We start from the raw sequence: 10,814 nt of genomic DNA on the forward strand, positions 1-10,814 counted from the left end.
GCGGCCAGCGGAGGGGGCCGCCGGTTGGGCAGGACCCTTAAAGGCGTGGAGAGAAGTGTGTGGCAGGGGCTTCTAGGGTAACAGGAGGTGGGTAAAAGATTGCACAGAAGTGGGAGGAGCTGGACAGGGCCCTGGGAACAAGGGCTCAGGGAATGGCGCTGGGATAGGCAGAGGCAAATCAACGGTCTCCAAGCCCCACAGGGATAAAGGGTGACGGATGCCTGAGAGTAGAGCCACATAGTAGATGTGGCCCATCTGGGCTTAGCAGACAGAACCTTGAAGGCATGGGACTAGGAGGACAGCCCCCTCCCCTGCACAAACACCTGGGTCCATATCCCGAGTCCCTTGCTCCTTTCAATAAAAATATTCAGGGCTAGAGTCCTCAGCCCAGCACCCTTCCTCTCCACCCAGGAACTAGCTCTGTCCAGAGCAGAGACAGTGCATATGAGACAGAAAGGTGCCAAGAAGCTGGCATTAGGTTGAGGCCTACGGCCCCTTTTACCCTCCCTCCGTGAAAGAATGTGGCGAAGGAGGGCGAGAGAAGCAGCACTGACCCAGACAAAAACCACGTTTATTTCACAAACACTGGGAAGATGGGTTGGGGGGTAGAGGTGGGACACAGGTGCACAGCTGCACACGGTCATCGGCGACCCACTCCCCACACTGAGACTCCAGCCAGGCAGTGCCTCCAAGCTGATGGACAGCAAGAAGCAAGTGCAGGGAGGGCCCTGAACACCAAGCCCCCTGCAAGGCCAAGGGTGACAGCTCCAGCTGTCCTGGGAAAACCACAAATAAATAAGAGTGGGACACGGCCCCACCCAAACAGATCATCTAGTCACCCATCTTCACTCTGGAGGTCTGCAAAAGAAGAACAAGGAGAAATCAGGCAGTGAGAGAGGAATAGATAAGACAGTGACAAATGACATAAGGTCAGTTCTAGCAAACCCATGGTGGGATGGAGAGACCACAACAGATGGATGACTGGACCAAGATGGACATGCTGTGACAAACACAGATAAACAGGGACAGTCAGATAACCAGAGAGTTAGGCTGTGGGACAGAGATGGAGAAGTGGCATATGGACAGGACCAGTTACCAAGAATCAACCCAGCTAAGCACTCAGTCACATTCAGACCATCAGGCTGATCCTTAGCAACACTTACACGTTCTAAGACAAGATGCACACAATTCAGACACACTGTCCTACTGAGAGCACAGATACACACAGGCCTTGAGACACATAGTCAAACACACCAAGACAGACTGACACACAGACAAGATCCCAATCCAGGCTAGACTACAAACAAACAAAGACAAAAAATAATAGAAAGCCTCAACGAAAGCCCTATAGACACAAAGGAGCAGGGAAATACACATTACACTAGTCAATGATACCACGCTGGAAAGCTTCAGAAGAGGAAAACCAAAAAATGGGAATAAAGTGGTGGGAGCTGCTCAAGGGTTCTATGGTTACAGATGGAGAAGGGGACACCGTGGCTCCTCTGGAAAGAGAGTGAAGCTGGGTTGGAGACAAGGACACAGGCTCCCAGGGGATTCATCACCTGAAGGATTGCAACAATGACGCCGAAGAGGCCAATGGCACTGCCAAAGATCTCCACGATGAGAATCTTTACAAAGAGGCTGGGGTTCTGTGCATCAGCCAGGGCGGCTCCACTGCCCACGATGCCCACGCAGACTCCACAGAAGAGGTTAGACAGGCCCACTGTGAGGCCAGCTCCAAACATGGAGTAGCCTTAGGGGACGGAAAAAGAGTACTGAGGCCAAGCCAGGCACAAGGGGAGAGGAGGACAAGGGCCCAAATGGACTATTGGGGCTTATCACCACTCCCAACTCTGCAAAGCAGGCCGAACAAAGGGAGTGAATATTGAAATAATGAGTCTAAGCCAGGGCATGAAAGTGGGGAAGCAGACATGAAGCCCCAGCTTTTTTCCTTCACACATCCACCTACCTGCATGGTAGTTTCGATGCCCAATGGCCTGGGGGTCAGTGGCACTGAAAGGCTGCGGGAGGCAGAGAAGTAATCAGAAACCACCCCTTATGCCACTCCCCCTCCTCCAGTATCACTAAACACTGTATAGAACACACTGGCGTAGATGCCCACCCCACCCTGGTTCTCCATACCTCAGCCATGTTACTAATTACAATTGCCATGATGATGCCATAGATGGCCACAGCCTCACAGAAGATGATGCTGGTAGTGGTGAGCATGGGGGTAGAGAGGAGAAAAGGATTAGAAAGAAACCAACCTTCCTCCCCCAGAGAGTTCCCAGCCAACATTTCCCCCACTGACATCTCCCACCCCACCAGGAGGCTGGTCAGAAGCAGCATGTCAGGTCAAACAAACAGGGAGCTCCCAATGCAGGTGGTTCTGACAACCCTCCAAAAGCCCTACATTTACCTGACCAGGTTCTTGGTCTTGATCCTGGGGGCCTTCACCCCTCCCCCAATGATAGAAGAGCCAGTAATATAGATGCCCCTGGTGGAAGGATAAAAAACCGATGAGCAGAGCCCAAGTTTGTCACTGCCCCCAGGATGACTAAGGACCCAGTGACACCACCTGCTATGACTCACCCCTCCCCCCAGTCCCACCACCCCAATACTCACCATGCTGCCCCAACCACAGACAGGGAGATAGCTAGACCAATGCCCAAGTTTGACCACATGAAGGGGGAAGTCTCAGTCAGGAACCTGGTGTGGAAACAGGGAGGAAAGCAATTTCAGCCTTGGTGGAGAAGTGAGCACAAAATCCATCCCCCAACCCTCCAAGCCCACCAGTCCTGGATGCTGAGATAAAATACATCATATGTCCCAAAGGTCCATATCCCAGACACCTGGGGATGGGGTGGAGTAGGGGCTTAGGTCAGTGAAGAAAAGCTGCAAAGAAGCCTCTAGAGGAGTCCTCTCTCTGCAGGCCCTTACCATGCCACATCGAAGCGGAAACCCAAGTCAAAAATGGTGTAGCAGATTCCTGCAGGAGTGGGGAAAAAAGGGTTAGAGGCGGCTCTCGAGAGAGAAACTTCCCAACTTAGACAAGAAATTGCTGTCCAGCTGCCACGTCCCCAAAGGTCTGCCTACAGGTAAGTCAAGGGAGACTCGTCAGGCTGGCCTCCGTGTGAAAGCACGGCTATCTATTCAGACTCCTCAGTTCAGGCCTCCATTTTCTGCCACTCCCTCAGTAATCTATCTTCCCCCAATGACACCACCTCCCAGACCAAGACCCTCCACGACCAGCTACTTGTAGGCGTGAATACCCCGGAGAAAGGGAGAGGGCACCGGATCCCACCAGCCCGATCCGAGCCGCTGTTTACCCAACAAGCTCTGGGTGGGGGGAGGGCAAAACGACCGGGAAAAGAGGAACTGCAACAGCCGGCTCGTGACCCAAGCAGGCCCCTCTGGAGCAAGCGAGGGATCGCAGCAGTGAGACGGAGGCAGGGGCCGGTAGTGACAGCTACCGGGGCTGCTCTCGCGGCCCCCACCTCCCCCCGTCCGCGCCCCTCCTCAAGGGGCTGGAGATCCGGGTCTCCTCTGTCAGGGTCAGAAGCCCCGACAGGCGTGAGGCAAGTCCTGGAGCCTCGGGCACAGAGCCCACGCTGGGGCCTAGCATTCCTGGGACCCCACTTCTCCCGCTGGGCTCCAGCCCCGCCAGCAGGGCCCGGATGCTGGCCCCGCCCGCCAGGGCCCGGCCTCACCCACGACGAGCATGCAGGCCCAAAAGGCCACGAAGACCCCGGAGTAGAGCAGCGCTAGCCCCGTCATGGCGGCAACGACGGCGGGGCTCGGGTCCGTGGGGCCACAGCTAAACCCGCGTCCCTGCGTCCACCGTCCGCCCCGCAGTCTGTCCACCCGCCCCGCAGCGTCACCTGACTCACCCACGTGACGCGCCGGCACCACGTGACCCCACGCCCGGCCCTGCGCGGCGCCGCTGCCGGTCCAGAACTTTGGGAACGCCGGCACTGCAAGCACTGAGGATTGTGGTTGTTGTAGTCCCTCGCTTCGGAAGAGGCTCCGGCGTCCTTAGTACCTCGACCTCCGGCCGGTTACTCCCACGTCTCTCCAAACCGCTCCTCCTGAGCCCTGACAGTCAGCACCACTTGGGCTCACCAGCCCTGCTTCTTTACACCGGGGTCTCCTCGCGGGCCTCCCTAGCTTAGCTTCCAAGCCAGTGCTGATTCCATGGGCCTTTTCCCTTGCTGTCCTCTCCAGTTCAGCGGGGGTGTCTTGCTCTTCCTAACTTTGCTCATGCTGTTCCTTCTGCCTGAAGCAAGCTTCTTCGTGTTCATCCCCTTGCCCAGCTAACACCTATTGGTCCCCAGAAAGCACTCTTCCAGGAAGCCTTCCCTAACCCAGAGGCAGGGTGATGAGCCTGCTCTGGGCTCCCCTGCTGTCCTGGTGATACTTATGAAGCTTACCATCATGTCACTCTTTGGTTTAAAATACCATTTCAGGGATGCCTGGGTGGCTCAGTCAGTTAAGCATCTGCCTTGGCTCAGGTCATAATCCTGGGGTCCTAGGATAGAGCCCTGCATCAGGCTCCCTGCTCAGTGGGAGCCTGCTTCTCCCTCTCCCTCTGCCACTCCCCCTGCTTGTGCTCTCTCAAATAAATAAAATCTTTAATAAAAACAAAATAAAACGCCATTTCACTCAATAAACATCACAGTCCTAATAATGGCCTACTACTATACTAGGCTTCTCCCGATACAGCTTCCCATGCCCCCTTACCTGATCTCATCTAATACTCCCCCACTAACTGCACTAGCCTCCTTGCTATTCCCTGGACATACCAGCCATACCCCCACTACAACACCCTTGCATTTGTTCCCTCTGCTTCTACTTATCCATGTGGCTCACTCCATAACTTCCTTTGTCTTTGCTCACCTTCAAAAGGCCTTCCCTAATCATCTTGTTTAATATCGCAATCCACTGTCCTTTACACTCCTTCCCAGCTTTATAGTCCTCCATAGTACTTACTTATCACCATTTGGCATACTAAGTATCTTATTTTGTCCATCTCTTCCCCCAGCCCCCGTAAGAACGTAAGCACCATGAAAGGGTTTCTGTTGAGCTTACTGTATTCCCAGTGCCTGGCATACAGTGGGTGCTCCATATATATTTGTAAAATACACAATTGCTGCCCATTTTGTCTGCTGCCAGTCAGTTTACAGATCTGCCTCTACCAGTAGACTGGGCACCCCCGAGATCAAGGACCACATCTCCCTGTTTATCTGCTTCTTCAACACTTTGGACAGTGCCAGTAGGCCAAGATTCTCTGCAAACCTGGTAATGAAGAAGTGCCTCCAGGGGCTTCCCTCCTCACAGAAAGTAGTTTCATTGTCTTGTAATTGCTTATTTAACTGCCTCTCTTCCTAACTACACTGTGAGGACAGGAAGCCAGTTAAATACAATTCAGAACTGCACTCAGGACCTGTAGTGTTTGATGAATATAAAGAAACAGAAGGAGAAAAAGTAGTTTATTCAAGTGTCTGTGATCTCCCTGAGAAACAAAATTAGAATCAGTATAGACCAGCACTGTCCAACAGAACTTTCTGCAATAATGGAAATGTCCTATAGCTGCACTGTCCTCTCATGTGGCTAAACGACCACTGAAATGTGACTAGTGTGACTGAGAAACTGATTTTTTATTTTTAAAGTTTACTTTTTTAGTAATCTGTACACCCATCATGAGGTTTGAACTCATGACCCTGAGATCAAGAGTTGCACGCTTTTCTAGCTGAGCCAGCCAGGCACCCTGAGAAACTGAGTTTTTAATTTTAACTAATTTAAATTCATGTTTAATAGCCATATATGTCTAGTGGTTACTTTATTGGACAACACAGGTGTAGACCAGTGGTTCTCAACTAGGGGCAGCTTTGCCCCCACAGGAGACATTTGTCAATGTCTGGAGGCATTTTTGGTTATCACCAAAATATGGGGAGGGGTATGTTGGGGGCATCTAGTGGGCAGAAGCCAGAGATAGTGCTAAACATACTACAGCGCACAGAACAGCTCCTCACAGCAAAGATTTATCTGGCCCAAAACGTCAATAGTACCAAAGTTGGGAAATCCTGGTCTATATCTAGAACCTTTGACAAGGGTAAACCCTCAACTGCACATCAGAAACTGGGACTGGCCAGGAACTTGTGGGCCCCCAGATGGGCCCATAAGACTTTAGGAAAGCCCCAAATAAGTCCCATCAGTCCAACATGTATTTATTAAGCCACTATATGCTAAGCCTTGTGCCAGGGCCAAGACAGGGACAGAGCAGGATTCCCTTCCTCAGTGAGGGGCTGTCTGCTCTTCCCTGCATCCAGGCTCCTTCAAGGATCCTAGCAGAGGAGTGAGGTTGATGCAGGGAGGTTTTTGCAGCAATTCTTAAGTCCATCTGTGTCTCTGGCCCCACATGGTATCAGCTGCTTCCCTCATCCTCGTAGGCGATGGCAATCCCTCGTCTTCCACTCACAGCTCCTGTCACCGGTGTCTGACCCAGACGGGGCTCCAGCCCCTGCCAGCTCCGGGAACTAAGGAACAAGGCTGCAGAGAGAGGGGACTGAGGCCAAGTGGGCTGAATCTGGGGAAAGAGTTCAGCTGGGAGCAGAGACTTGGCACACTTACCTGCAGGGCTGCTCTCAGCCAGCTCTAGCTGGGGCCGCAAGGTCAGGGCCAAACACCCAGGATCATCTGAGGGCTTCCACGCAGGTGGGGGTCGGAGTTCCCCAGTAATAAGTGACACAGCTGGGGTGTCCCACAGTTCCGAGTCAGGTGGTGGGAGGGGCACGTGGAAGGGAGAGCCTAGGAGGGAGAAAGAGGATCCATACTGGCCCAATTCCATGCCCCTGAGTTTCCAGCTCAGGCAGTACCCCAGCACTCACCAGGCAATAAATCCGCGTAATGTGTGAGGTGGGGAGCCAGGCCTGAAGGTGGCCAGGCGGGGTTGCAGGCAGCTTCCAGCTCACATGGTGCCAATACAGGCCGGAAGAAGCCACCAGAAGGCTGTGGAGCTAGAGCACCAAGAGGGCAGGCCAAGAGCACAAAGACATCCACCTCAGGGAAGTTGGCGAGCTTGGGAGGTGTGGGCCGCCCCAGGGCCAACACATAGCTACGCTTGCCTGCAGCCCGAGCCAGGTTCCGCAAGTGTGCCAGGGCCTCACGGTGTCGGGCCACACCCAGTGTCCCTGCCAACAGCCCTACCACACGGGCATCTCTGGCCCTCTCTACCAGATAGTGTCTACGTGCCCTTAGCCGCCCAGCCCGGACACCTTCATCCTGAGTCCGCCCTGTATCCGGACAGCAGGTGAAGAAGGGCTGCCCTGGTGCCCAGCCCAAGAGCAGCCGGCTCAGGTCTGGGTCAAGGTCAAGGTCAGCACTGGCTCCAGAGCCCCCCACATAGAAGGCACCATATTCTTCCAGACACCTCCCTGGAGCCAGGGGGAAGCGGCGCCCAAAACGCTCCAGGGGCTCAGGCTCCGGCCTACAGGAGCCCACTGGCAATGGAAGAGCTGGGCTGGAGACAAGCAGGTCCAGGTACTGCGGGCGCAGAAGAGTGGCCAAGGCCTCTGGAAGAAGGAAGTGATGTCAGAGTTGGGGTCTACCAAAGCAGGAACCCCTTCACCCCAGGAGACTGAATATGACCCAAAAGCAAAGACTGGGATTAAGCCCATATCAAGAGCTCTATGGGAGTGTACTGAAATGGGACTATCACGGCACAAAATAGTTGGTCTACCCTTCTTGCATGCCCAGGCAAAAACCCTCACCCAAGGCGTGGGCACAGCCCGGCTCACTTAGCAGCACCACAGGCACTTTGGGGTCTGGGTTCTGGGCCTCAAAGGCCTTGACGCAGAGCTCCAAGTGCACAGAACGTTGACCAAGGACGAAGGCCACAGGCAGTGGGCGGGCTGGAGGGCTTAAGCAGGCAGGGCCAAAATGTACAAGGGCCTGAGCTCCAGCTTGCTCAGCACCCAGTACATCCACACAGCAGCTGCAGGGGAGATACCATTAGTGAGAAGAGTTCTCATCAGGAAAAGAGTTGCTGTCCTTCATGGGAAATGTGAAGCCTGAAATGTGGTCAGTGAAATAAATGATGTTATAAAAGAAGACACTGTCATTCCGAGGAGCAAGTATCAGAAGAGGAGGCATCATCATCAAGGAAAAACACAGCCACTGGGGGCAGACACTGTCATAGAAGGAAAACACCAAGAACCTTGGATCACTAGACCTACTCCCCACCCCCTACCCCCGCCCCCAATCCTCCAGCTCAAATTCATACCTTCCATAGGCCGTGTCTCCCAAAATGAACATCTTCGACCCTGTGGTCCCCTCCAGTCGTGCAGCCACGGCCCCAGCATCTCCCAATAGCTGGTCAGGGAACTGCAAGGCCACCTGTAAGTATAAGCCACAGAGTCAGGAACAGCCTCTCTCCTCCACCCTCTTCCTCTTCAAGGAAAACCTTCCAGGAGTCCCTATCTAACCTTCAAAGCCCCTCCTCCCAGAGGAGCAACTCCCCCCGTCCACCCCCACCCCCCCATCCTCACAAAATTACCCCAACATCCCGATCTTCTGGGCGACCTATCCCGAAGTGAGCCACCCCTCCCTAACCTGCCCTCACCCGCCGACACCCCAGGTCGCGGACAAATCCAGCGACTCGCTCCAACTCGTAGACGCGGTCCAGGTCTTCCGGAGGAGTGAGCAGCCCCGCGGCGCCCGCCTCTCGCTGCAGCGCTGCCTCAGCGGGGCTGCTGAACGTAGACTCCATGAGGCACCGCTTGGGTGGCGGGAAGCAGCGGGAACCTCCCTCGGTCAGCCTCAGGCCCCGCGTCCTCAAAAGCAGCCCTCAATAAGTCAGAGTCACTTAGTGAGAGCTGCGGGGCTGGGAAGTCAATGCGCAGCCCTCGGACCATCCCTCCACGGACCCAAACTCGCGTTTCTCTGCTACACCACTACACACAGGCCTGCGGGGGATTACTTCCGGGTTTTTGAGGCGGGGCTGGCAGTAGTTTTGCCAATCTTAAACTAGCGCTGCTCCCGCCTTCCAATCCTCGCCAGGCCGCCCTCAGAGAGCCAATGATCTGCCTCAGAACGCAAGTCAATCGGGAGTCCCTCAGAGGAAGGCGCGGAGCCTTGTGGGTGTTGTAGTTCCCCTGGCCCTCTTCTCCAGCCGCTAGTTTTCCGGTTCAGCCCGCCAATCGCGCTCAGAAAAAGTGACCCCCCACCCCCACCCCAACCCCCGTGCCTGGCTGGCTGTCAAGAGAGCATGTGACTCTTGATCGCAACGTTGTGAGTTGGAGCCCCACGTTAGGGGTAGAGAGTAAATAAATAAACTTAAAAAAAAAAAAAAGCGACGCCCTGAAGATACTCGTTTGAGCAGCTCCCATCGTGGTACACTGTTAAGCACTTCGTTGCACTCTATCACCTAGGAGGTAGCATTGCATAATTTTCAATTCAGGTGTCAAACTGCCTGGGTTTGGATATTGTGCTCTGCCATTGCTACTTAACCTCTCTGTGGCTGTTTCTTCATCTGCAAAGGTGGGGGTTGTAACAAGAGCATTCCTAACAGGATTGTTGGATCAAATTGATTTAGATATAAAACTTTACAGAGTAGTCCTTTGCATATCATATATACTGAAAGCATTCGCTGTTATCCTCACAGCAGTCTGTTAATCACGTAAATATTGAGCACTTATTGTTCACCAGGTACTACATTCTTAACGTTAACAGTTTTTGGAGTAAGACTTGTCCCAAGAGCGCCTGGCTTGCTCAGTTGGCAGAGCGTGGGACTCTTGATCTCAGGGTTGTGAGTTTGAGCCCCACAGTGGGTATAGAGATTACTTAAAAAAATAATTGTCCCATTTTACGGGTGAGGACACTGAGGTCCTAGTAAGACACAGCAAATCAGTGGCACAATCAATAACAAACCCAGATTTGACTTTAGAAACTAGGCTTTAGCTCCCTCATTTTCCTAGCTTATATATGCTACATTTGATCATGGGGGATGGGGAAGAAGACATTTGGATACCATGTAGTAGGAGAAAAGGACTAAAAGAAACATCTCCGCATACTTCAGGAGAAGTGAGAAATCAAGAGTAAGTGAGAATGGGACTGAAGAAGAGCCTTGGGATGGCATATGAAACAGGGACTGATGCTGGCTGGCATGAAAAGAGAATGAACGGGGATGTACCTCCATTCTTGTGCAAAGATGGGGAAATAACAGGGGAAGGAGTGAGACAAACGTGGGAATAACCAGCTCTATCACCTCCAAGGAGACACAAAGTTCAGGAATGGAAACGGAGAGATCTGAGCCCTGCTCTTCAGATCTTACTGAGGAGAAGGCTGGGGTGTCCAAGAGGCAGCATCTGTGGAGCTATGGCTGAGGAGACAGAAAGGGAGGGAACCTTGCTAAGGGAGAAGAGCAACAGCCACCCAGGAGCTGTCCCTGGTCCTGACTGAGCCCTGATTATCAACAGCAGGTCAGGTACCACAGAGGTGGGGAGCTCTGGGTATGAAGACAGCTCTAGGTCCTGCATTCCTCTTCCTCTGGGGGCTGCCACGCTTCCTCCCACACATGCTCAGCCCCACTTTCTATACCTTTCCTCAACCATGTGCAAGTTTGGCCTCCATAACCCCACATAAGAAACTTATCCTGGGACTTAAAATCACTCTCCATTTCTTCCCTCCAAGCTGGATCCTGCCCCACCTCACTTCCAGCCAAAGGCCCCAAGTCCTCTATCTAGGAAACCTTCCATTTCCATCAGAAATGAAAGTTCTGGGACACCTGGGTGGCTCAGTCAGTTAAGAGTCTGCCT

At 53.4% G+C, this 10,814-nt stretch overlaps 2 protein-coding genes across 5 annotated transcripts; both read right to left on the minus strand.

Annotated features, from left to right (window-relative positions):
- Positions 1–550: 550 nt before the first annotated feature.
- Positions 551–3,893, minus strand: ATP6V0B (ATPase H+ transporting V0 subunit b). Its single transcript, XM_036107554.2, has 8 exons — positions 3,711–3,893; positions 2,941–2,989; positions 2,626–2,709; positions 2,420–2,497; positions 2,143–2,212; positions 1,970–2,021; positions 1,563–1,753; positions 551–858 (listed from the first exon to the last, which is right to left on the minus strand). The coding sequence occupies exons 1-8, from the start codon at positions 3,775–3,777 to the stop codon at positions 832–834; spliced, it is 618 nt and encodes a 205-aa protein (XP_035963447.1). The 5' UTR covers positions 3,778–3,893; the 3' UTR covers positions 551–831.
- A 1,929-nt stretch (positions 3,894–5,822) lies between these two features.
- DPH2 (diphthamide biosynthesis 2) lies at positions 5,823–8,990 on the minus strand. 4 transcript variants are annotated; one of them, XM_036107550.2, is made up of 6 exons: positions 8,621–8,990; positions 8,282–8,394; positions 7,770–7,993; positions 6,888–7,571; positions 6,631–6,807; positions 5,823–6,549 (listed from the first exon to the last, which is right to left on the minus strand). In XM_036107550.2, the coding sequence occupies exons 1-6, from the start codon at positions 8,765–8,767 to the stop codon at positions 6,425–6,427; spliced, it is 1,470 nt and encodes a 489-aa protein (XP_035963443.1). In that variant the 5' UTR covers positions 8,768–8,990; the 3' UTR covers positions 5,823–6,424. The 4 variants fall into 4 exon arrangements, with proteins under 4 accessions (XP_035963443.1, XP_035963444.1, XP_035963445.1 ...); XM_036107551.2 differs by having other exon boundaries at positions 8,611–8,744; XM_036107552.2 differs by lacking the exon at positions 7,770–7,993 and having other exon boundaries at positions 8,621–8,752.
- Between the last annotated feature and the right edge of the window lie 1,824 nt (positions 8,991–10,814).

The sequence above is a fragment of the Halichoerus grypus genome, chromosome 5, assembly GCF_964656455.1.
Source record: "Halichoerus grypus chromosome 5, mHalGry1.hap1.1, whole genome shotgun sequence".
Classification (NCBI taxonomy): domain Eukaryota; kingdom Metazoa; phylum Chordata; class Mammalia; order Carnivora; family Phocidae; genus Halichoerus; species Halichoerus grypus.

What these genes read in the sequence shown, in the direction of transcription:
- ATP6V0B (XM_036107554.2), bottom strand. Translation starts at nt 3,777, where the DNA reads ATGACGGGGCTAGCGCTGCTCTACTCCGGGGTCTTCGTGGCCTTTTGG. An exon ending in TCTGTGGTTGGGGCAGCATG is followed by an intron (nt 2,498 to 2,625) that starts GTGAGTATTGGG and finishes TCCTTCCACCAG; the next exon opens with GGGCATCTATATTACTGGCT. An exon ending in GCATCGAAACTACCATGCAG is followed by an intron (nt 1,754 to 1,969) that starts GTAGGTGGATGT and finishes CCGTCCCCTAAG; the next exon opens with GCTACTCCATGTTTGGAGCT.
- DPH2 (XM_036107550.2), bottom strand. Translation starts at nt 8,767, where the DNA reads ATGGAGTCTACGTTCAGCAGCCCCGCTGAGGCAGCGCTGCAGCGAGAG. An exon ending in GGGCTGTGCCCACGCCTTGG is followed by an intron (nt 7,572 to 7,769) that starts GTGAGGGTTTTT and finishes TCCTTCTTCCAG; the next exon opens with AGGCCTTGGCCACTCTTCTG. An exon ending in TTACGCGGATTTATTGCCTG is followed by an intron (nt 6,808 to 6,887) that starts GTGAGTGCTGGG and finishes TCTCCCTCCTAG; the next exon opens with GCTCTCCCTTCCACGTGCCC.